The sequence below is a fragment of the Stigmatopora argus genome, chromosome 21 (assembly GCF_051989625.1).
Source record: "Stigmatopora argus isolate UIUO_Sarg chromosome 21, RoL_Sarg_1.0, whole genome shotgun sequence".
In the NCBI taxonomy this organism is placed as follows: domain Eukaryota; kingdom Metazoa; phylum Chordata; class Actinopteri; order Syngnathiformes; family Syngnathidae; genus Stigmatopora; species Stigmatopora argus.
In genome coordinates, this window is record NC_135407.1 from 9,148,895 (window position 1) to 9,171,731 (window position 22,837).

The 22,837-nt window shown below is 38.0% G+C and overlaps 1 protein-coding gene across 3 annotated transcripts in view; it reads right to left on the reverse strand.

Moving 5' to 3' along the window:
• The window catches only part of samd12 (sterile alpha motif domain containing 12), a 68,323-nt gene extending 45,751 nt beyond the window's left edge, over window positions 1-22,572 (reverse strand). Inside the window, exons 1-4 of one of the 3 annotated variants that reach the window (XM_077591093.1) lie at window positions 21,923-22,385; window positions 21,768-21,817; window positions 13,145-13,353; window positions 3,680-3,809 (exon numbers count right to left, since the gene is read on the reverse strand). In XM_077591093.1, coding sequence (XP_077447219.1) covers window positions 3,680-3,809; window positions 13,145-13,353; window positions 21,768-21,774 — 346 coding nt within the window. In that variant the 5' untranslated portion in view covers window positions 21,775-21,817; window positions 21,923-22,385. Of the gene's footprint in view, window positions 1-3,679; window positions 3,810-13,144; window positions 13,354-21,767; window positions 22,388-22,429 lie in introns of those variants that run through there. The other 2 variants (XM_077591092.1, XM_077591091.1) reach the window with 2 other exon arrangements.
• Between the last annotated feature and the right edge of the window lie 265 nt (window positions 22,573-22,837).

A 22,837-nucleotide genomic window follows, 5' to 3' on the forward strand; every position in this document is an offset into this window, starting at 1 on the left:
GTTCTACCGGGATGTCGAAAGTGAGTGGGACCTCGTCCATGTTAGTGATGTGGTTGGCTGGATAGCTGGTTGATCATCTTTTTGCTGCAGTCGGAGCAGAAAATGGCCATCTTTGGCCAGTAATCCGCCAGAAACTGCTATGTCACTATGGTTCTTGCCCAGATGGATAGATTGCCCAGCTCGAAATGTTTATGGTAGTCATTGGAGAACTGCAGGCTCTACAACTTTAGACAACTAGTCTTGATCACACTTCACGCACAAGTGTGGAACTTCTATTGATCATACACGCGTTTTAGACTGTGGGACCATGAGGTTCACTTAAACCATAAATGCGAAGACACAATGCTAACCAATAGCCGCAATAAACAAACATGATTTTACTCGGGGTCATGGACAACACTATCATAACATGTAAATGAGACGGATAGTCTATGAACAATTAAGAGGAAAGGTTATAGGCGGAGGTCATGTTTTAGCCATGACATTACTACGACGTCACAACCTTTTGCAGTGATATAACATGGAACTGAAAATGCGTGTTAAATCAATTTTCTTGTGCCAAGCTTTTCCATTACAAAATGAGTCCGGGTATTGTAATTACAACAGATCAGAGACTAATGTTTAATTATGCCTTATTATGCTTTAATGCATTTTTAATGACATCTGGGTGGCTCTGTTAAGAATGGGAGGTAAAGATTGAGGGAGGTAAAGCTGGAGGATGGGATGCATTGATTTCATTCAAAATAGGATCAGGTTCTTGGTTGCATAATTCATTTTGCGTAGTCACAAAAACAATGTGGATGCACATCCATGAAACATTGCAATCAATCAAATGCCACAATTTCTATAAATTAAAAAAAGTCGGCAAAACTATTAATTACTGTATTTACACAGCAACACATCTGTAAACAATTAGCCAGTGTTTGTGTCATTTTATTCTTCCATAACAATAGTAAATGCAGCTTTTTAATTCCCTTGTTTATGATAATAGCCTGTACAACTGAAGAAAAAAATATATTGAATTACAGCTTACAATGGTTTTGGATTGTGTTAAATTAATTGGTTCTTGTTTGGAGAGACAAACTGAATTACTCACACTTAATTGTAAGTAGGACTTTACATCTCTGCATTCATGTGTCTATGTGCATGCAAATGCATGTACGTGGTGTTTCATAACCTTTTTCTGTAACATAATTATATAGCTGAATACCCAAACTAGGCCATGGTGTTTAATACAATGTTATGAAGTTGAGCTCTATGCAGTCAATATATTTTATTCTATGGAGGAATTACAAAAAAATAGCTTGTCCTTCTGCCCAAAAACTATACTAAGACAATTTACTTTGCTAAAATTTGCTTATCTTGACGAATTGGTAAAAAAAGAACATATTTCATAAAACACTGTAGAATATCAGTGTATGGTGCACAGTGGGAGGAAAGAGTATGTGAACCATTTGGAAACCAAAAAAAAGCATAATATTTAAAGTTAAAGTTCAACAAGATACATTGTATATTTTTTGCAAAGTTAACAAAAAGCTACAATCATTAAGCTCAAAGATGTTGCAGCACAACAATGTTTCAAAACGTAGAAGTAAATCAAAGAAAAAAAATGGTACATAATTGCTGCGATCATTGAATACTTCTGCTACAACAGAAAACACATGGTTGAAATTATTGCAGGCAAAATCAATGACTTATCACAGTATTTTCTGGGACTATAAATTGGATCTGAGTAAGTCGGACTAGCCAAATTGCACAATAAAAGGAAAAAATATATATATAAGTCGCACTGGAGTTGCATTTTTTGGGGTATTTTTTTTAATTAATCAGAAATGAAGAACAACTATTGTACGTTAAAGTAAAAGTAAAAAAGGGAACAACAGACTAAATGGGTGCCTGATATTGTGACATATTCACAGTTTTATGGATAACTGTAGCCCCCCAAAAACATACAATAAGCTGATGGAGCTCAGAGTGGATAAAAATAAAAGACAAATAGTACCTGATTATAAGTTGCAGGCCCAGCCAAATTACATTTAAAAAGTGCAAATTACATATGGAGGAGCAAGAAGTTAAGGATAAACTAAACACAGGAGAACTGAAAAGACAAATACGCACCGCTAAGGGTGAGGTGTGGAAAAGCTTCAAAGATCTCTCTTTTCGCTCTCTTTGTCTGGCCTTTTATTCTGTGTTCCAGCGTTATTTCGTTGTGCAAACGCATTTATCATTTTCATAAAAAATAGTAGATTATTTTACCCTTAGGAAATGTTGCGTTTCTTTTCTGCCAAATAACATATGAAATTTTGTATTTTATACTTCGGGCTCGGGTCTGGCTTTAATACCCACAGGCCGTGTCAGGTCGGGCTGGATTTTTATTAGGCCCGATCTTAGCTCTAAGTTAAATACAATTTCTGAATTGCTAGGTTGAAGTCACACAAACATGATTCTTACCTTCAAAGCATTTACCATTGAATGCCAACTGGCACTCAGATCTAGCGTACAATGGTGAAAATGATTTAAGTGCAAAACGAGGCTCATCATCATTTTGCCCCTTTTCATAGCCTTTGAGCTATTTTAAACTGTCAGACCGTCACTGACTCGAAGAAGCCCTTGACGACAACAAACAAATTTATTAGCATGATCAGTCGCGCTCGGAGAGGTGGTGTGCATGCCAATTGACATTCGTCTGTTGGCATGCGGACAGCAGCAGTGTGACTTTGAGGATCCTTATTAGGGAAAATGATTGACGTGGCAAACTCCACACAGATGGACATGACCTGGATTTGAACCCAGGACCCCTAGAGCTGTGAGGCCGAGGCGCTAACCGCTTGCGACACCGGGCCGCCCATTTTTCATCAATTATGCCAAAAAAGAGGAGTTCTCATTTCGTATCGAGTTGGGAAAGGCATAAACAATTGAAGCGCACCGAGATGGCAGCACAATCTTCTGCACTCCAAAGTGGTGGCGAGACTTCGACCTCGGCGGTCATCTATAATCCTCATAAAGCGTGATTTATGCATGGGTGTGTATGTGTGTGTATGTTAAGATTCTCTTGCTACGTTTGTCCAAAACGTGCAACGTAGAGAGTTGACATTTTTTACGGTGGCCAGAAACAGCTGTCGGATCCTAGTAGACGAGTGATTGCCTTTCTTCACCTTCTCTAAATGTGTAAACACAATCTTTTATTTGTTAAAAACCCATTTTTCAAAAGAGATTTTTTTTAATAGCGCAACAATTGTCTTTTGGTTCTAAACAAGCAGGTGGGACCGGCAAAGTCGGGTCCCCCTGCTTGTAATATTAAATAGCAAGGTAAAGGGAAATGAAATGTTTCCACAAACACAATCGCAATTTTATGAAGAAATATATGACAGAAACAGAATGACAAATTAAGCATCCGTAAGCATTCATATTATTAGATTAATTAAACCTTTTAATATAAATTCCCATCTTGAGAAAATTTGAAAAAGCTTTTAATAAAGCAGACTACTCATCCCCAGTGCAATAAAAAATGTTTTCACACAAATTATTACTTGCACAGTTTGGAGAATATTCATCACAACATTGGTACATTGATACAGTACAGTGAAATAATGTAAATTTTAATATTTGCATTTTGACTTAGAAATATGCTCTCTATTAAACAATACACTGTCAGGAATATATATGTGTAATAGTGTACCTGTGATATCATGTTGTTTAAAGGAATCGCTGTATATCTGATGTTGATTTGGACAGTGTTTCTTGAGCCATTTGCAGACGTCTTGTTGGGTCCAAAGGGCCACGGGTTTCGACAGTTTCACGTATCCAGGCTGACAGGAATAAATAATGGGAAAAAGTGTTTATGTTTCTCATAACTTCAAAATATATCCAATTCATTGACTGTAGGTAAATGTGATGTATTATAATTCTCCTTTGATCATTTTTTTTTGGTTTGGGAATTTAAACAGTTCAATAAACCGAAACAACAGACTTTATATTTAAACATATAATAATTAATTTTCTATATTGTTAATTTATTTTAGTATCTGTGGTAAGAACATTTTATTACCAAGCACTCGAAACTAAATACTCTTTTAGAAAACATCCAGCATCTTTGACTCCCTGCCTTGCCCTTACACAATTGTTTCTTTGAGCAGACCACATAAAAATTTGCTTTGTAATATCTTTGGTGATACTTTTCCATTTTCGACTGAACAGGCAAAACAAACCATTATAATGGGATGCAACTGTACATCATGGCAGTCTGAAGAGGCACTCTGCTTTTCATTGTAATTACGCAGTTACATACGAAGATTGCCAACAAACAAGGGGCGATTAGAATTTCCTCTCCTGCCCTCCCACAGCTTTACCTCTCATCTTATTTCAGCATGTGGCTAACTTTGCTCCGTACCCGATGCTGCTCTTTCTTATTCTTTCTCTATAATCAAAGAGTGGAGTATTTTGGGTTTATAAATATTGGGACAGCAGCACAAATATAATCTTTTTGGCTACTAAACAGTATATCAGCAGATTTTAAGTGAAAAGAACAGTAAATTGAAATCCATGTCAGGTGAATATATACATATATATTTATATATATATATGTATATATATATATATATATTTATATATATATATGTATATATGTGTATATATATGTATATATGTGTATATATATATATGTATATATGTGTATATATGTGTATATATGTGTATATATATATATATATATATATATATATATATATATATATATATACACACACACACACATATGTTAGCTTCCTCCTGACTGTACATTGCTACTGCACCAATAGAACATGTTTTTGCATGCTTGTTATTCATTTTAATACATTAATAAATAATTTTCTTTCATTTTTGTCTGTTTTTTCCATCTTTCCTACAAAAGTGGGACACTGATCATTTTAGGTTAGTTGGTAGTTTGAGGACTGTGGAACGGATGACAGAATTTACATATAAAGTACTGCTCCACTTACGAAAAAAATTTGGGGACCAATTAATAACGACTTAGGTATATTCACCACTATTATTATTTTTTGGTGGGTTCGATGCATCTCATTCTGATTTACAGTGTAATGTTCCATGGTAAAAAAAAAATCAGTTGAGATTGAGTGAACACCCAACATCAACAGTGGCTATTCAGGCTCATGTAGATCAAGGCTTCTAGAAACGTCAGTTCAAATGTCAGTATTCTGAGTAGGAAGACAAAAGTGAGACGACAACAAATGAAGCTGATATGCAGGTAGGAAAGTCCATGTTGCACTTGATGCGATTGCTGGGCAGCTCGCATTGGTGCTGAATCTGCAGGGAGGTGGGGGTGGTTTATAGGAGGAAGAAACCGCATTAACCATTAAACACCGCTCAACTCAATGTTAATTAACCCTGACTAGGAGCCTCAGGCAAAAAAGGGAAAGTGAGGCTAAATTCAGACAGAATGGTGACAGAGAAAAAAAAATACTGTGAAAGTGTAGTGAAAACCATGTGTATATACGAGTATCTCTACATTTGCAATATTCAGATTACGAAAGGCCTGGCTGGGAAAATTTTATATTTCAATATACAACAGAAATTCAAGTTACAATAACTGAAGTCTCAAAAGTTCAAATATCCCCCAAAACATGAATACACTTCAGATCAAGTACTTTATTTTGAAAGTGACGTGATAGAGTTAAACACATGTATCAAGGCTACTCGAGTTTGGACAGTCAGAGCACGTTTAACTACGGTAAGATAGATGGCAGCGTCCTGAGCGAGCAATGCCAGGCACAAGTAAGTGAGTTTTTTCACATTTTATGCAAGATACGGTTTATTTTTTTTCTTGAATTTCATTCATAGACGTCAAAAGAAATTTTGTTTAGCGTTTTATCTGTTTATCTTTATTCTATTTTGAAATATCTGACCGGATCGTCCGCATTGTCTTGCGTTATGGCATTTCGTCTTTGTCCCCTTGTGGTTTCGTGCATGCCAAGTCTAATTCGTGCGCATATAGGCCGTACTCTTGATCCACTCATCATTTTTTGGAGCGCCAAATACGGCGTATATGCGAGAAAATACGGTACCACTGTACTTAGGGGTACTAACTGACGAAACAAAGGACTGGAGAAAAAGAAAAAAGAAAGGAAAACGTTGGCGCTTCACAAACGTAGTTGAGACGAGACTCATTTTCCATGAACCCATTTGTGAGTCATGGGCTATCTGTGTTTTACATTCTACTCTCTTTCACCTCATAGCAGTGCTTCTGAGAATGGGGGAAATAGGTGAAGCTGGTACCAGACTGCCAGTTTGAAGTGCCAAAGAGTGGGGAGAAAACATCAGTAGGATAGGAGAGAGCAAGAGCAAAAATAACAGGAGCACAATCATGCTCAAAGAGCTCTGCTCAAGATTCCGGGCCAATTAGAGGTTTGAGTGACAGAGTAAGGCTCTGAAATGTAGCACGGCCTTTTTTCTAAAATGAATACATTTGGAAACAAGCACGCACAAGAAGCATACACAAAAACTGGTACACCCAAATGGTGAAATATTACAAACAGATAAATAAGCAACATATTTCCAATCATAAAACAGAAACTCAGCAAGTGTGCTGCAACACAAGCTTCCCTGCTGTGTTGTCCTTAACTTTAATTGATAACTAAAAGCTCAGCATGGCTTTTCTTCATGTTGCCTTAGCAACACTGCAAGGACAAGCTCAAAAATTAAAGACTAGAAATTGCAGAGCCTTGAAGGGAACGCACAAACCTGACATGAACCGTAGCATGTCATAATAAACAGCCACACAGTAACGACTGCAAATTGTAACATACACAATGGACCATGTAATTGCTCCAACAGTGATATGCATTTAGAGATCCAATATGGAATCAGTGAGCCAAATTAATCAAGAGGCAATCACCTCCTTTTGTGGGCACATGTGACTCAGAATTAAATGCAGTGTGTGGCTGATTGAAATTGGCAGTGTAGCACTGAGTGAATTTGACTGCATGGCGTGCTTTCAAGTTCCAGAATCAACGTCATAATGGTTCAAAGTAATTGGCATATAGAACAAAGAATAAATCACACATCTGACAAACTAATACTTCCATCTCGCAACATTTTGGGAGTGCTGAATACATAAAAACAAAGAGGCTGCAAAACAGTGGGATTTCATGAGGATTATACCGTATTTTCACGCCTCTAGGGCTCACCGAATTAAAGGGCACTGTCTATCTAAATTGCGGGTGAATTTCAGTATTTTTCCCATACAAAATGCGCTTTGGCTCAATGAGCACAAAGCACTACCATAATGTTGTGTATATTACAAAAAAAAAAGGTAGCAGGAGCAAAACTGAGTTTGATTGTGCTTTATTGACGTAATGTGTACTCGTGTTAATATAAGTCAAAGCATTAAAACGTATACAAATCCGTCAAAAAAGGCTTTCGTAAAAGTAATGGCGATGGGCTTAGGCAAAAGCTCGCCTTGCTAGCCAACACTTTAGCCCAGGCATCCACAACCTATTAACAAATCATCGCATAACTTGCTTGACGCTGCCTGTCATTCTTTGTATAACTATGTTTGCCATTGGACATCTATCTCTCCCAAACCGTTCACCTTACGTCCGCGGAAATTCAGCAGTGTCTTTTTTACTTGTTGAAGCTGATTTACCAACTCCCTCCACTTGCAAGACATGTTTTTGTTGAGGTGCCCCGATGGAGCTCGATTTCCATGTTCCTCTGCCCAGCAGATAGCCCCCAGTTTGAACTGTGCCTCATAAGCATATCTCTTTGCAGGTGCCATTGTCGGGGGGCAAACCGATATTGTTTCACAAAATGTAAATACATATTTTCCTACTGGTACGAGCTCTTTGCTTGAAATCCAGGCCTTTTTTCCATATACAAGTAGCATGTTTGCAAGAAGTGTACCCTGACAGTCAACCGGTCAGGGTCATACAGCGACAATTTTGAATTTAGTGCATAGATAAGGTGCACCGACTTATTGGGCGCCTGTTAGGTTTATTATATATTTGCTTCGCTTTCTTTAGGTTTATACATTATTATATATTGGAAATGCTTTGTTTAACTTAGCTTATTGACACCAAAAAGGGTCACTTTAGTACATCTGCTTGCAACCCTGATAAACAAAGGGAAAGGTCTCTATCAAGTTGGACTTATCAAAATTGTTTTGAAACCTCGACTTCTCACCCAGTCGCAAGTTCACAATGAAGATCCGGGAATGACTCTTAATTGTTTTGACTTGGATTCCAATTGTTTTGATTCCTGTGTTTTGAATGGATGCTTGCTTGTTTTAATTCTTATGCAATTGTTTTGAATCCTGACCTTAAGTATTTTGAATAGATAACCTTAATTGTTTTGACTCTAATGCAATTAAATGGGAAGGAGAGGATTTGGTTCTTTAGAATGATCTGGGACGAAGGCGAGTCAGGATCGATTCTCTCTTGCAAGATAAAGCAGAATATGCCTCCGATGTCTTCCTTATCTTAAAGCGTATCTATTGGTGAACCTATCAGCGCCCCATCCATTTTAGAGAAAATTTTAGACTTTTAAGTACCCCCTTATAGGCAAAAATACGGTCCTATATGGGTACCTGACTAGCACATAAAACAGGGCTCTCCAAAACGGTCTTCCATGGGCCGCTATGTGGCCTGGTCTTTGTTCAGACTGATTCTGCACAAAAGGCTTAAGTGATGAGCTTTCTGCTGAAAGAAACAACTCAAAGCACACAATTACATTACAATTACAACTACATTAGACACCTTAGTGGTGAAAACATGCCCCCTTGTTCAGATGGCATGAAATCCTACAAATATTGCAGCCCTTTGTGGTATAGTTTGGAGACCCCGGATCTATAGACTAACCCAGAGGTGGGCAAACCGGTCCTCGAGGGCCGCTGTGGGTGCAGGTTTTTGTTCCAACCGATCCACCATCGACACTTTAGCCAATGAGATTTCTGCAGAAAACAAGAAGCATCTGACTGCAATCCACCGAGTGCACTTGTAGGACACCAGATTGGTGAAAAGGTGTCCTCTTTATGGGTTGGAATGAAAACCCACACCCACTTCCGGCCATTTGTGGAATAGTTTGCCCACCCCTGGACTAACCCATCACGTTCACGTACTATCCTTCATGTTTTATATAGTTCGTATACATATTACTAAAACAAAACGTTTCTGAGTAGATATACTTCTCCCAAACAAACCGTTTCTGAGTAGATATACTTCTCCCAAACAAACCGTTTCTGGGTAGATATACTTCTCCCAAACAAACCGTTTCTGGGTAGATATACTTCTCCCAAACAAACCGTTTCTGAGTAGATATACTTCTCCCAAGACTAAATATTCACAAACTAAGGAAAATGAATGCTTGAAAATATTGGTAAAATATACCAAATACGTTTTGTTTCCCACTTAAAATGCCAGGTCTTCGCTTGCCCGGTTCTCCGAATGACCATTGACCGTTAAATCTCAAATAATTGCTACCCTTGTGAGGAAAACGCAACTTAGAAAATGAATTAATTAAAATTCTCCTTTTGGGTATTATTAGATTTATTGCTGTCTCGTGTAACTATGTGAATATTTTTTATACTAAACATCCATCCAGTCAGTCATTTTAACAATTAAATTTGTCAGTGTTGCAGGGGACCGGAGCCTATCCCATCTGACTCCGGGCAAAAGGCGGACTACATCCTAAACTGGTCAGCAGTGATTCACACAAAAAGACAGACAACCAGACACGCTCACAATCACACCATGGATGAGCCAATACCCCATTGTGAGCTTTGCTAAATATAATATTATTGTACATGGAACATGTCCCACAACATGGATGAAACTGTGTTGTCATAACTTTTATAAAGCATTGAATGACATGGTACACTGAAATAACAGTTTTCCAGAAGAATGGGTTGAACACATTTATGTCAATAACAAATTACTGTTCAGATTCCCATAAAATAATATATGGCTCTGATTGAATATCTCTTTTTTTGACGGCAAACTTTGTTTTCAATCTTACTGTGGCTTAAGTGATGAGTATAATGAGAAGAACCATCGTTCAATCAGCAGCCATATATTTTTTTGAAGGTGCCTTCCATAAAAAGGTCTCAAGTGGATCTTTCCCTGATTGATCTGTGTGATATATTCGTAGCAGATACGATATGGAACTATCAATCTGGCGTGCCAGGTTGGCTTCCTTCCACATGTGAGGAACACTGATTGAAAACTATAAAGTGTTGTCTGTGTGCTCTCCAAATGACAGTCAACCTGTTCAGGGTGTAAAGGGGGGGTGGGTGTGCAAGGCAAGGGTATAAAAAGAACATGTGATAACTCAATGAAAAGGAAGAATAAACATCTCCTGTTATCTTAATAGAGGGGTATTGTAATAAGAGAGACTCTCCGTTTAAAGTAATTATATTTTGCAAGTAGCCATGAAGGTGGATAAAGTGTAAATATGTTCATGGATAAATGTATTTTTCTTAGTGTCACATAACAAGGTTGGCCTGGGTCCAGCATAATATAGTTTCAGAGTACCCTCTAGTGTTATAAACTAGGCAGTGCAGTTGTTCTGTTGAAATTGCACAGAACTTCACCACTAATTGGAGGGTTGACGGAGTCTATTCTAGATATTGTTATCTATCTGATATCCTCCTCACAGCTAATTAGCATCCTTGCCAGGCTTGATTTCACCTTCTATTCTGTCCGTCTCTATCTCATTAGAATTAGGAGCTCCAGACCTGGCAGAAGCTGAATATCACCCCTATTAATTAATCTATTATGTGAAAGAGCGCAAATGGATGCAATATGTATACCAGTGCAAGTATGGTTATGTGTGAAAATAACACACAGCGCCATAAAAAAGTTAACCATCTTGTTAAAGACGGAGATTTACAAACTGTTGCATTTCACATTTGTGCCAAGTTAAGTTCAGTAAACATGACCTTGCATTATTTGCTCTCGGACTTGTTATCAAGTTTGCTGAGCATAATTAACATAGCTTTTGCACCAAACATGCAGGGTTGGCAAAATAAACCAGATTTTTTTTGGCTCACATGCAATGACTTAAAACGTGTGGACTATTTATTCCACAATTACACAGAGTATTAATTATTGGAGTAAGCAAGAACAAATGTATGAAATTTTATACTGTATTTGTCACTGTCTGAGAACCAGGAAAAGAATACATAATTTACAGTTAATTTTCACAGAACATACCTGATTACATTATCCTGCTTCCAAAATGCTAAACAGGTTGAAGCTATATATAAATATAACAGCTTCAAGCAGCTTTGCATAACATGAATATTGCAGTGCGATGCTTTGTCTCTTGTTATGCTGTGATTAATTAACTCACAAACCAAGTAGGTGACAAACACATCACAGTTTAACCTGAAACAGTGCAATGAAATTGGAACTCCACACACGGTCACCATTAACCACTGAAACTTGTGTTTCGTTTCAGAATGGTCAATTGAGCAGTTTGTGGGTTTACTTTATAAACTATGATTTTGTAGATTCAATTTACATTAAGACATGACATCAAGACACAGTAGCATAGTCACTCTTGATTGAGAGTTCATGCGCACTTGTAAACAAAGCAGAACGTCTGCCATATACTATAATACAGTCATACCTCTACTTACGAATGCCTAAAGGTACGAAACTTTCAGGTTACGAAACTTTTTGAGATGCAAGTGAGTGCCTCAAGATACGAAAAAAGACCCACGTTACGAAAACGTCAATATATTTCCCATATCCGTTATTTTATTTTGACATTTTCGCGGATACACTGTTTCTTGCTTGACAATTTCCCTACACTCTAACTACTGGGCTCTCATTGGCTGTCTCACAACATGCCTCTATGTTTCTTTGACTGCCGTTGTCTGCTTAAACTTATGTTTGGAAGAAGCTGTGGCCGAGAGCCTTTGACGTGGAAGAAACTGTGGCCGAGAGCCTTCGATGGACTCATAGTTGACAACAACTCTTCTTTCCCAAGATGGCGCTGTTCACGCAGCAGCCGGTGGCAGTAGCTCTGTCCACTCTTATGTTTTTCGTGTTTTACAGCCCTTCTATCTTTTTTTAATTACATTTCAATATTTCTTAATACATTCCTTTTAATTTCCGAATTCGTGGAAAAAACATCCTGGAAAAGTATTCCCGAGTTTTCCAATCGCCCACTTGGCGACGTATGTCTTGAGCATTTTAGAAACATTAAAAGTTGTCAAACGCAAGATCAGATCGATTTTTCTCAAAATATCTGTCAACAAGGACCACCGAAGGTGAACTTAAATCCAAACAGGTAAGCAGCAGTGCCGATAAATAAAATGGGTGGAATATTAGATGCCAAAGAAATCATAAAACGTTAATGCAAAAGATTAAAAGTTCAATGTAAAATTGTTCTGTGTTCGTTTGCTCTCTGCCTCTGTTGCCTAATGTTAGCTTCCTGAAACGTGCACATGCACATGAATAGATTTTGCATGTTTATTCATTTTAATGGCTTATTAAATAATTTTATGACCATTTTCTCTCATTTTTGTGTGTCTTCACACTTTTCCTACAAAATTTGGACACGTTGATGAATTTTTAAGGGCTTAGTTCGTAGTTTTGTGGGGACCGTGGAAAAAATTAGATTATTTACATAGAAAGTATTGCTCTACTTACGAAATTTTCAATTTACGAAAAAAGTTCTGGAACTAATTAATTTTGTAAGAAGAGGTACATGGTACGGTATATGCATGCCAACCACCATCTGCACTATTTTTGCCCCTATACTTACTGCTCATTTGCTCTGACTCCTATTGACACTGTACACTAGATGGGATTCTATAGAAAGGTATTATTTTTCAACTGTAGATAGGTTTTATACTCCGTATACGCTGTTACACTGCTAAACCAGAGCTACAGCACAGTTTCGTTCTGCCATGTAAAATGATAATAAAGCACTCTATTCTATTTTATTCTGGTTGTTAAATTGCGCTGGTTTAACGGTGTGATTGGCTGAATACTGTCTTTCTGATTTAGCACCCCTGGCCCATGGTGTGATTTATAATAGGCTTGCCCCCGAACGTACAACACAGCTGTGCTTATCTTAAGGCTGAGACATGATACCAAAAGGTTTTCCACATAAATACTACAATGCTTTCGTTCTGGTGCCTCACCCGTGTGAGCTCAGATTCAGACACTGAGCGATATGGTGGTAAACGGTGCTGAAAAATGGACGGGCTGATGTCATGGTAGCTCGGGCTGTCATCATCCAGCAGCACTGGCGGGCCGTCGACAGACTCCTCTACTTCATCTACCTGCGATTCAACATCCTCTGGATACATCTGGTGGTCAATGCCATTCTGACTCAGGGTGCAGTGAACAGCTGTGAAGGTCAAAAGGCACACTTGAATTAATGACAGGGAATAGAAAACAGGTTAAACTATATTATACTCTTTGTAACTAAATCTTTCTAAACTACGTTTAATTTCATGAAGGTGCACATAAGGGAATGTCCTATCATGATTAACCAATATTGATCCATAAATAAGGAGCATTTTTGTCTTTTAAGAAAATGTAAGTGTTTATGCTTATTACATGCTGGTTGTATTTTATTTAGTTAATAGTCAAAACATGCAAGAACTGCGGATCTGTTACAAGGTTGTTTGAGTAAAGAAAATCACTTCCAATGTAACTTGAGTACTAGCCGCTAGATGCCAGCATGGTACGCAATATGCCAAGTACCCTACAGTTTTTGGAATCATTAAAAATAATAACTGTGAGTGCAAACAAAAAAATGGGTAAAAAGACTGAAAATATACATAAAAATGAAAAAGAAAAAAAACTATGAAATCCTCAAATTAAACCAAAGGAAGAGAACAGAGTAACAGTGTAGATTAGCTCAGAAGAGAGTGTTTTTTCCCATCCACAAATGAGCACTGATGAGAGTTCAAATGTCCAGAGTGATGATGGTGTCAAAGAATGAGAAAAAGAAACATATTCTACAACTAGAAACCATGTTGGAAGTGTGGAGATTGTTGAGGGTGCTGAGTTTTAAGAGCACAAGAAAAGTCTCATTTTCACAATTAAAAAGAAGACTGATGAATGAGTCACCCCAAAATGTGACGTACTGAAAATGTCACCCACACTCCAAAAACAGGCTGGTACAGTAAGAAGAGAGTTTATATTCTGCTCTGTTGAATGTTACGAGAAGGCAGTAAAAATCAAGACAATTAGCTTCTCATTTCAAATGCTACTTTTTTGTTATTTGCCTTGTTCAAAAATAGATTTTCATGTTGCAAAATCTTTCAATGAATGTCGAATAATTATTGATAGTGTTATTTCAGTGGTTCTTTACCATGTCTGAGATAAAAAAAAAAAAAAACTGTTTTACATGCCACATCCTCACAAGCTCTTTCCCAGTCCATTTATTTTCTGCACCGCGTATCCTCACATAAGGTCACGGGCGGAGCTGGAGCCTATCCCAGCTGACTTCGGGCACCAGGCGGGTGACACCCTGAATTGGTGGCCAGTCAATTGCAGGGCACAAGGCGACAGACGACCATTCACATAGGGGCAAAATTAAAGTTTTCAAACAGCCTACGCTGTATGTTTTTTGGATGTGGGAGGAAACCGGAGTACCCAGAGAAAACCCATGCAAGTCCAGGGGGAACATGCAAACTACACCCAGGAAGGTAAGGATCGAATGCCTAATCTCAGAACTATGAGATCGATGTGCTAATTACTATTTTCATTTCATTTAAATAGGTCTTTTTTTTAAACAATAACATCTTGTCTTCATAATGGATTACGGCATTGCACAGCAGTAGACCTATCGTAAATTAAGATGCCGGAACTACACAACAATAAACTCTGTCCAGTTTAATAGTGAATAAATTATTTATTAATATTTTTCTATTTTTTATTGATAGTAATTTATTATTATTATTTTATTAATTATTAAGATGGCGGCGCACACTGACACAGCGGCTCTATGCTCTCTAGTTTATCACTTAGTTGGGTCTTTTGCCGAGAAAACACATCTTATGGAGAAGCACTACCAATTTTGTCATACGCGGTTTCTGGATGTGATGACAATTAGGCTTTTGTTGTTGATGATGACGACAGGGCCTATGTCCGATTATAATTATTATTATTATTAAAAGACAACTGTTGGTTAACTATAGGTACACATCAAGACGCAGAAATCACAGGCTCCATCCTTTTCTGCAACCTTCAGCACAGGACTTGGAATGTAGGAAAGAATATACATAAGTGATCTAGGTCTTGAATGCAATTGAAATGCGCAGCACAACCATTGCTACCTCTTTACTGCTTCCCCTTTCCTCCTAGTTCACTCTTTCAGCCCTTCTCCCACTCAAATGAAGAGATTGTGATTGATAGAGGATCTCATGAAAGGAGAAATTACAGTCTTCCTTTGAAATGATGAGAGACTTAAAGCTGTGACCAGAATAAAGGCATACAGAGCAAATGACAAGATGATGAGAGGAATTAAGACTATCAAAAAAGATGAAGGTGAAGGACTATTGTTTTGCCCTCAATACTGTAATGCTACGAGTGGAATGAAGAGAGGAGCAATGAGATGGCTTTTTTAAATTATCAAGTTACTATAAATAGCACCATTACATTCACCTTTTTCCAGGAATGGACTGAGCTTGGAATAGGAGGGGAGGCTATTTTTAGGGTGAACGTCCGCTGGGTTGATGGCAATAAATAGCATGTCGGTAAGAAATGAAACCAGTCAGTCAAGCGGTTGGGGTCATACAAAATTTCGAATTAAGTCCATAAACAAGGTGCACCAACTGATTAGGTGCCCTGTCCATTTCAGAGAAAATTTTAGACTTTTAAGTGCGCCCTATAGGTGTGATTATATATACATATGCATATACTCCCATACTTACAGCGTAACTAACTATATTTGTGACCATGTCTAAAATCCGGGTATTTTCAACTTCTAATGTTCCTCGGACGATTCGCCGAAAGACGTTTCGTCGACGGACATTTCGCCGACGGACAGTTCGCCGAATGGACGTTTCGCCGAACGGACGTTTCGCCGAACGGACAGTTCGCCAAACGGACGTTTCACCGAAAAAATGTGTTTAATTTATTATTTTATTAAACAAATAAAGGTGGGGATGTTTCTCATTGTGTTGTTTTTTGTGCCAAGGTTGAAAAACATATACACACACGATCCGGGGGCGGGGCGAGCGCGCGAATCCCGTTTCGGCGAAACGTCCGTCGGCGAAACGTTCGTTGGCGAAACGTCTTTCGGCGAATCGTCCGGTCACGCTTCTGATACCAAAATCTACTCTCGCACATCTTCCATTTACTGTCATTGATTCTGCATAAATGCCTATCCGGACATAACTATCACTTCAGAAGCTTCAAATCTGCAGTGCATATGATGTCCTGCTCATTTTAAGAGGTAGAATTCTACCACTACACTCAGACTTTTGAATGATGTGTATTCACACACACGCGCACACAAAAATCTGCATCATTTGTCACAGAGATGATGGTTGAATAAAAGGCAAAAAGTATTCCACTTATCTCCTCTCTCCAGAGTCTGATTTGCATGTGCTTCGAACTTCAAACAGATTGACACCAGTCCTGGCAATTTTTTAAGCGCTCTTTACAAGACATCATGTAGTCTCGTTTATTTATTTTTTTAACATCAATATTGGTAAGTTTATAGTATGAAGTACAAAAACAAGAGACAAACGACAATTTCTGCTTTGCACTCTTAATTAGTCTTATCTTAGTTATCTTATTGCTATGCGATGGCATGTTTTCCGGAAGGTTACTGATGCTTGTTTAGTTTCGACTGTGTTTTTAAACTATTTTATCTAATTTGTTTATTTGTTTTTTACTGAAATGCAATTATTTTTTTCGTCTCTGGTTACCATACGTACAGGATACATACCTGTCAACCTCGGCCAATTGCTCCCTTTATTAATGATTGCAATTTCCCTTATTAAGCGATAAATAATAAACCATACAAACACAACACGGCACATATTTACTCACACAGGGCGCTATTAAAAGTCAAAAATTTTCCCCAAACATGACATGGTGCCCAATCAGTCGGAGCACATTTTGTATTCACTAAATTCAAAATTCTGTAGATGTCGCTGTATGACGCTGACAGCTTGACTGTCTGGGTGCATTGCTTGCTGAAATGGGTAAAACGAGATCGGTCTTACAATAAATGTACTTTTTACAACAACAAAAAACGTACAAAAGTTGTCATACAGCGTACACAATTTGAAATGATCAAAAAATGTATAAAATATGGAAAAACGTATAAGTTAACGGGTATGATATAGTAAAGCTGGGCTAAAAGAAATAAATTGTCAACATTAATATTAAAAACTTTCCATAAAAATTCAAAAATATTAAACTATAATTACACCACCCGACAACTACAGCATGACCGGACGATTCGCCGAAAGACGTTTCACCGACGGACGTTTGGCCGACAGACAGTTTGCGGAACGGACGTTTCGCCGAAGCGCTCGCCCCGCCCCCGGATTGTGTGTACATATTTTTCAACCTCGGCCCGTGGGCCATATATGGCCCGTTACAGATAACATTCATTTAGGAATAACAAGGGCATGTACTGCCCCCCGCTGGACATATTTCTAAATACAAGTACGTACTACAATGTGCTGCCATTTTTTTATTTTTTTTATTTTATCCTTGCGTTTAAAGTAGTAGCCATTTGGAGACGCAAATTGATGTCTGACACTGAGAAAAAACAACACAGAAGACTTGAGACTTGTGAAATTCTAAGTGCCTTGGACAGACTAGAGGGCTTGGAGAACAATACCTGGAAATGCCATGGAACACACTTTTACTTCTAGTTTTATTTTAAATAATTTCCCATTATTTTAGGAAATATATATTCAAAATGAATTGCTGAGAACCTTAATTCAAAGATTAATCTCAACGTTTTCTATACTGGTGTAAATTTTCTGGAGTAGGATTTCTGGATTTACAATTTAATTACAGAAGTACTTAATGTTACTACTACTTTATTTTCTCTATTTCTTCTGTCACGTACTGTTTTGCGTGATCTCCAAATGGCTACTACTTTAAAAGCAAGGGTAAAATAAAAAATATAAAAAATTGGCAGCACATTGTAGTACGAACTTGTATTTAGAAATATGTCCCGCGGGGGGCAGTACATGCCCTTGTTATTCCTAAATGAATGTTATCTGTAACGGGCCGTATATGGCCCGCGAGCCGAGGTTGAAAAACATGTACACACACGATCTGGGGGCGGGGCGAGCGCTTCGGCGAAACATCCGTTCCGCGAACTGTCCGTCGGCCAAACGTCCGTCGGCGAAACGTCTTTCGGCGAATCGTCCGAGCACCCAACTACAGACAACGGATGCACTGTTGCGAAATGAACGTTAGTTCCAGACCAATGCTCGGGAGAAGAGAAACATGTTTTTATCATGTTACCAATAGTTGCCAATTCCCATACTTTTGCTACATTCTCAGTAATCTTAATCTCCTCCTTGACTATAGTTGAGGACACACTCCTTAGTTTTTATTACAGAACAGATGTAATCATATACCACAGATGCTGAAATTGTTTTATTTCACCAATTCTGTAGCTGCTTAAATCTGGTAGTAGATTTGGATTGACCTTTCTGAAGTGATGCACAAGCAGGCGAAGCAGGACATTAAGGAAGCTTCATGCATAGAGGCAAGAGGCAAATGAACAAATTCAGCCGCAGGCATAAACAACTGCTTTGGCCAGACTCGGGATGCACTCTTGCTGCTATCATTATGCATCTAATTGATTTAAATCTGAACCTTTTGCCCAAATATCACACGTGCCCTGAGCGTCATCTGTCATATTTTTTTAAATTAGGGCATCAAGCACCAATGCTGCGAAGGTCTGCTTAGAATGCAAATCATTATTATTATTAGAATTCTAAGAAATCATCCATCTATCAAAGGTCTATCACTCCATTACAGCAAACGTAGAGAGAACACTACCATTCACATTGTTTTCAATTGTGTCATAAGGCATTACACTATGAGGCTAGTTTTCTTTTTTTTTCTTTTTCTGTACCGCTAATCCTCAAGGGTCGCGAGGGGTGCTGGAGTTCATCCCATCTCAGCAGGCAGTTTTATGGAAATTGTTGCTAAAATCTTTTTTTTTAAATGTTGTTCATTTTTTAAGCGATGGAACTAGGGGCCCGTTACTTAAGATTAATTCAACACCTCGTAGCAGTAAAGTACGAACAATTTTATGTCCAGTATCCCTATATATAAAATTATACTACTAAATTATAATAAGCATTTAGTATGAATAGGAAAGTTAGAACCTCTTCTATATGGCATCTGCCCTGAACAGCTTTATTGTATTTCAAGAAATAAATTAGCTTTAATTTCAGCACTTTATTATGCCTTGCTAATTAACAAACCAAATAAGTAAAGGCGATCATGTAATCAGACCCTGTGTTGTGACAATTTACTTCGAGATAATTTTATTTCCCTCCATCACTGATTCTATTCCATGTCTAGTAAATTGAATTGGGTAAATTCAATTAGGAAAACCTCACAGTTGAGAAAGCAAAGTACATCAAAAGCCAAGCAACATGTTCAAAGAAGATGCCAAAGCACACATCAAGGCAAATCAGCCAAACAGAATGCTCCCAGGAGCAAAGTGGTATCTCTAATTCCTAAATGGATATTATGCGATGTGTTTCCACTTTATTTCATCATATTAAAAGTGCCTGTAGCTTAAGACAGCAATCTAAGTCAAAACATTTATCCCTTTTTGTGTTGTTTTGGTTGTCTCCCCCACTGCCAAGTGCAAATTGTGAGTTTAAAACTTGGAGTGACATTAGAATTTCAGTGCACCTTTCAACAGTGCTCCTTGCTTATTCAAAGTAATGTCTTCTCAAGTGTTATAAATGATGAAACAGTTGACCTACATTTTTGTGTCTGAGGGGTTGATGGACCACTGGAACGGAAAGTCACGCTGCACAAGTCTTTTATTTTCCTTCAGCATCATAAATAAGAGCTGATGTTTGTACCATTGAAGTGCTGGATGGATATTTTACCATGATATCAGTGGCGTCTTTAGTTTTACCACTTGAGGTGGTGGTATCTAATTTAGGGAGCTATCACTCTAAAAATGGAAAGATTATTTTTAGATAATGGCCAAATGTATACATTCACTGAACACTGTGAAACAAACATGTAAAAATGCTTCATTATTAGTCAAGGGATGAAGGGAGCACTTTGATTTGTTTAGTTTTTTTATTACAGGGCCTTGACAAAGTATTTACCCGCTTTTTGATTTCTGTTTTTAGCATAACTATCACACACAATAATTTAAATTCAATTAACCAATCTTAATACATTCCAAAGTCAGGAAAGTGAACCATTGATTGAGTAGGTGGGTTAGGGTTTGTATTTAGTTCATTTCTATTGGAAAAATTGATTTGAGATACGAGTAAATTGACATACGAGCTCGGTCTCGGGATGTATTAAGCTCGTATCTCAAGGTATTACTGTACTTAAAATAATCTGATTATGATTGTTGGGGTTATTCTGGATAATATTATAGATGTATGCATTTTAATTACTTTTGTATAAGAGTGTCTTTAATTTGACTGGGGCAAACTCGAGGTCACCCTGCTGGCTCCAGCTTGTTGACGTAACACCTCACCGTATCCTCGGCTCCAAGGACTGTTTACTGGGAGATACACCTCGATGCAACCCAGACACCCAGATGCAAGTTCGCAATGAAGATCTGCAAAGGACTCATAAATTGCTTTGACTTGGACGCCGGCAGTTTACCTTATAAAGAAATTATTATGCTTATACTGCAAATTCTTACGCAGGTGTTTTGGTTTCGATCTAATATGAGCAGTTGTTTTTTGACCATAATGGTGTTATTCGGTTAGCTTATGCAATTGTTTTGAATCAGATTACATTAAATGTTTTGAGTATGGCGCGACTAAATGGAGAAGAGTATGCCGCTCTTCAGAATCCTCCTGGATGAAGACGAATCGGGAGTGATTTTCACTTGCAAGTTGTAATCAGTGTATGTTAAAGATGTCTCCTGTTTGATTAAAATTGTATTAATGATTAATCCATCAATGATACAGCTATTTTTTCATAGTCTTAAATTTAATTGTATATTTAATGTGAGTTTAGCTGTGTTCTACTTCTTTGACTCTATTGTTTCTGCATTATTTGAATTTAGAAAAGTTAATATAGTCGTGTCAAACAGACTGTAAAATAATCTCAGTGCCAGTCTACCATTTGATTTGTAAACTGGTCCAATGTTCTTTAGTGATTTCCATTCTATTTTTTGTGAAAAATTACAAAAAAAAAACGACTGTAAATTGTGCAACACTAAAGGTTATTGTCACATTACTAAACTGTAGTTCCCTTTTGGAGAAAGGTCACAACTGATATTAAATTGTTCTTAATTAACAAAGCTGAACAAGACTTCAGCAAGGATTCAACAAAACATATTTTCAACAATTGTCTACCTAATAATTAGCCCTGAGACATATTCATTGTCCTTTTTAGAGATAGCAAACTACACAAACAGTCTTTCATCTTACACGTCATCAATTCCCACGAGACTAACGAAGTTCAAGTACAAATGGTGACACATAGTTTGGCTAGATGAAAGGTATGCAGTGTTGACAGAATCTCATTCCAGTCAAACAAGCTTTGGTATTCAGCCTGAAAAAAAAGGGGAGGCATAGGGTTTCATCTAAAATACAGTTGCAGACATACCTCTCATTGGATTCTGGATCCATAAAATACCCCCGATAAGATGAGGAGACCTGCCCAGCATTGCAAAGCACCAGCAGTCCAGAGGATTCCAGCACTTATTTTACATCCACAGTCCTCACTCACAACCTATATGGCTTCAGCAGCTATTTACTCACAATTACATGGAGGTTGATCCACATGTTAGACCACCTGCTGCAGGATGAGCTTGTCTAATCTTGGGCAAATGTTCAAACGGGGTACGAGGAATTACATAACAATCAGACAAAGCCTTTCCAAAAGAAGAGGTTAAGAGGTTCTCGTAAGACGGGCGATGATGTTGCAAAACAAAAACCCTAGTCTGGCAGGTTGCAGATCTGTCAATGGGCTGCGTCGACGCGTCACTCAGCAAACTCGTCACGCGCACAGTCGTCAACAATAGAGAAAGCGCGTGGGGAGGAATAATGCTCCAAGAGGTGTGCGTTAAAATGAATAGATTACCGGCACATTGATGAGGATCGCGGAACAATTATTACCCCTTTCAGTATTTTCCCTTTCTAATTCTGGGCACAGAAATAACTGCATTCCTGCCTTTCGCAGTGATTTTCTATGTATGATCGATCACCCGCCAGCTATAAACACACGCTCACGAGAAAGAGCAGAAACTGAAATGAACCTCAATTTACCTTCGACAGCCATAGCGTCACTCCACAGATTTGGGCATCACTTGCAGAGCTGCAAGACACGTGTCAACGATTTCTCATTCTACCTTGCTCTCCCGTGTTATCATTTCATTACTGCGGGCAAACCGGTGTGCACGTTTGCTGCCGCGCCACAAAGGATTGTGGGAAACGTAGTCATACATAGCTAGCAAAAAGCACATTGGCATGGTTTGGTCTGATTGAGTACAGACGCTCCCCTACTTACGAACGAGTTAGGTTCCGAGCGATTGTTCATAAGTTGAATTTGTTTGTAAGTTGCTCAGTGCTATATTTTGTATTATAATTTATATTTAAGGCCTATATAAGTATATTGAAGGTTTATATAAGTGCATTTGTATGTTTAAGGCTTGTATAAGTAACACGCATTGGTTT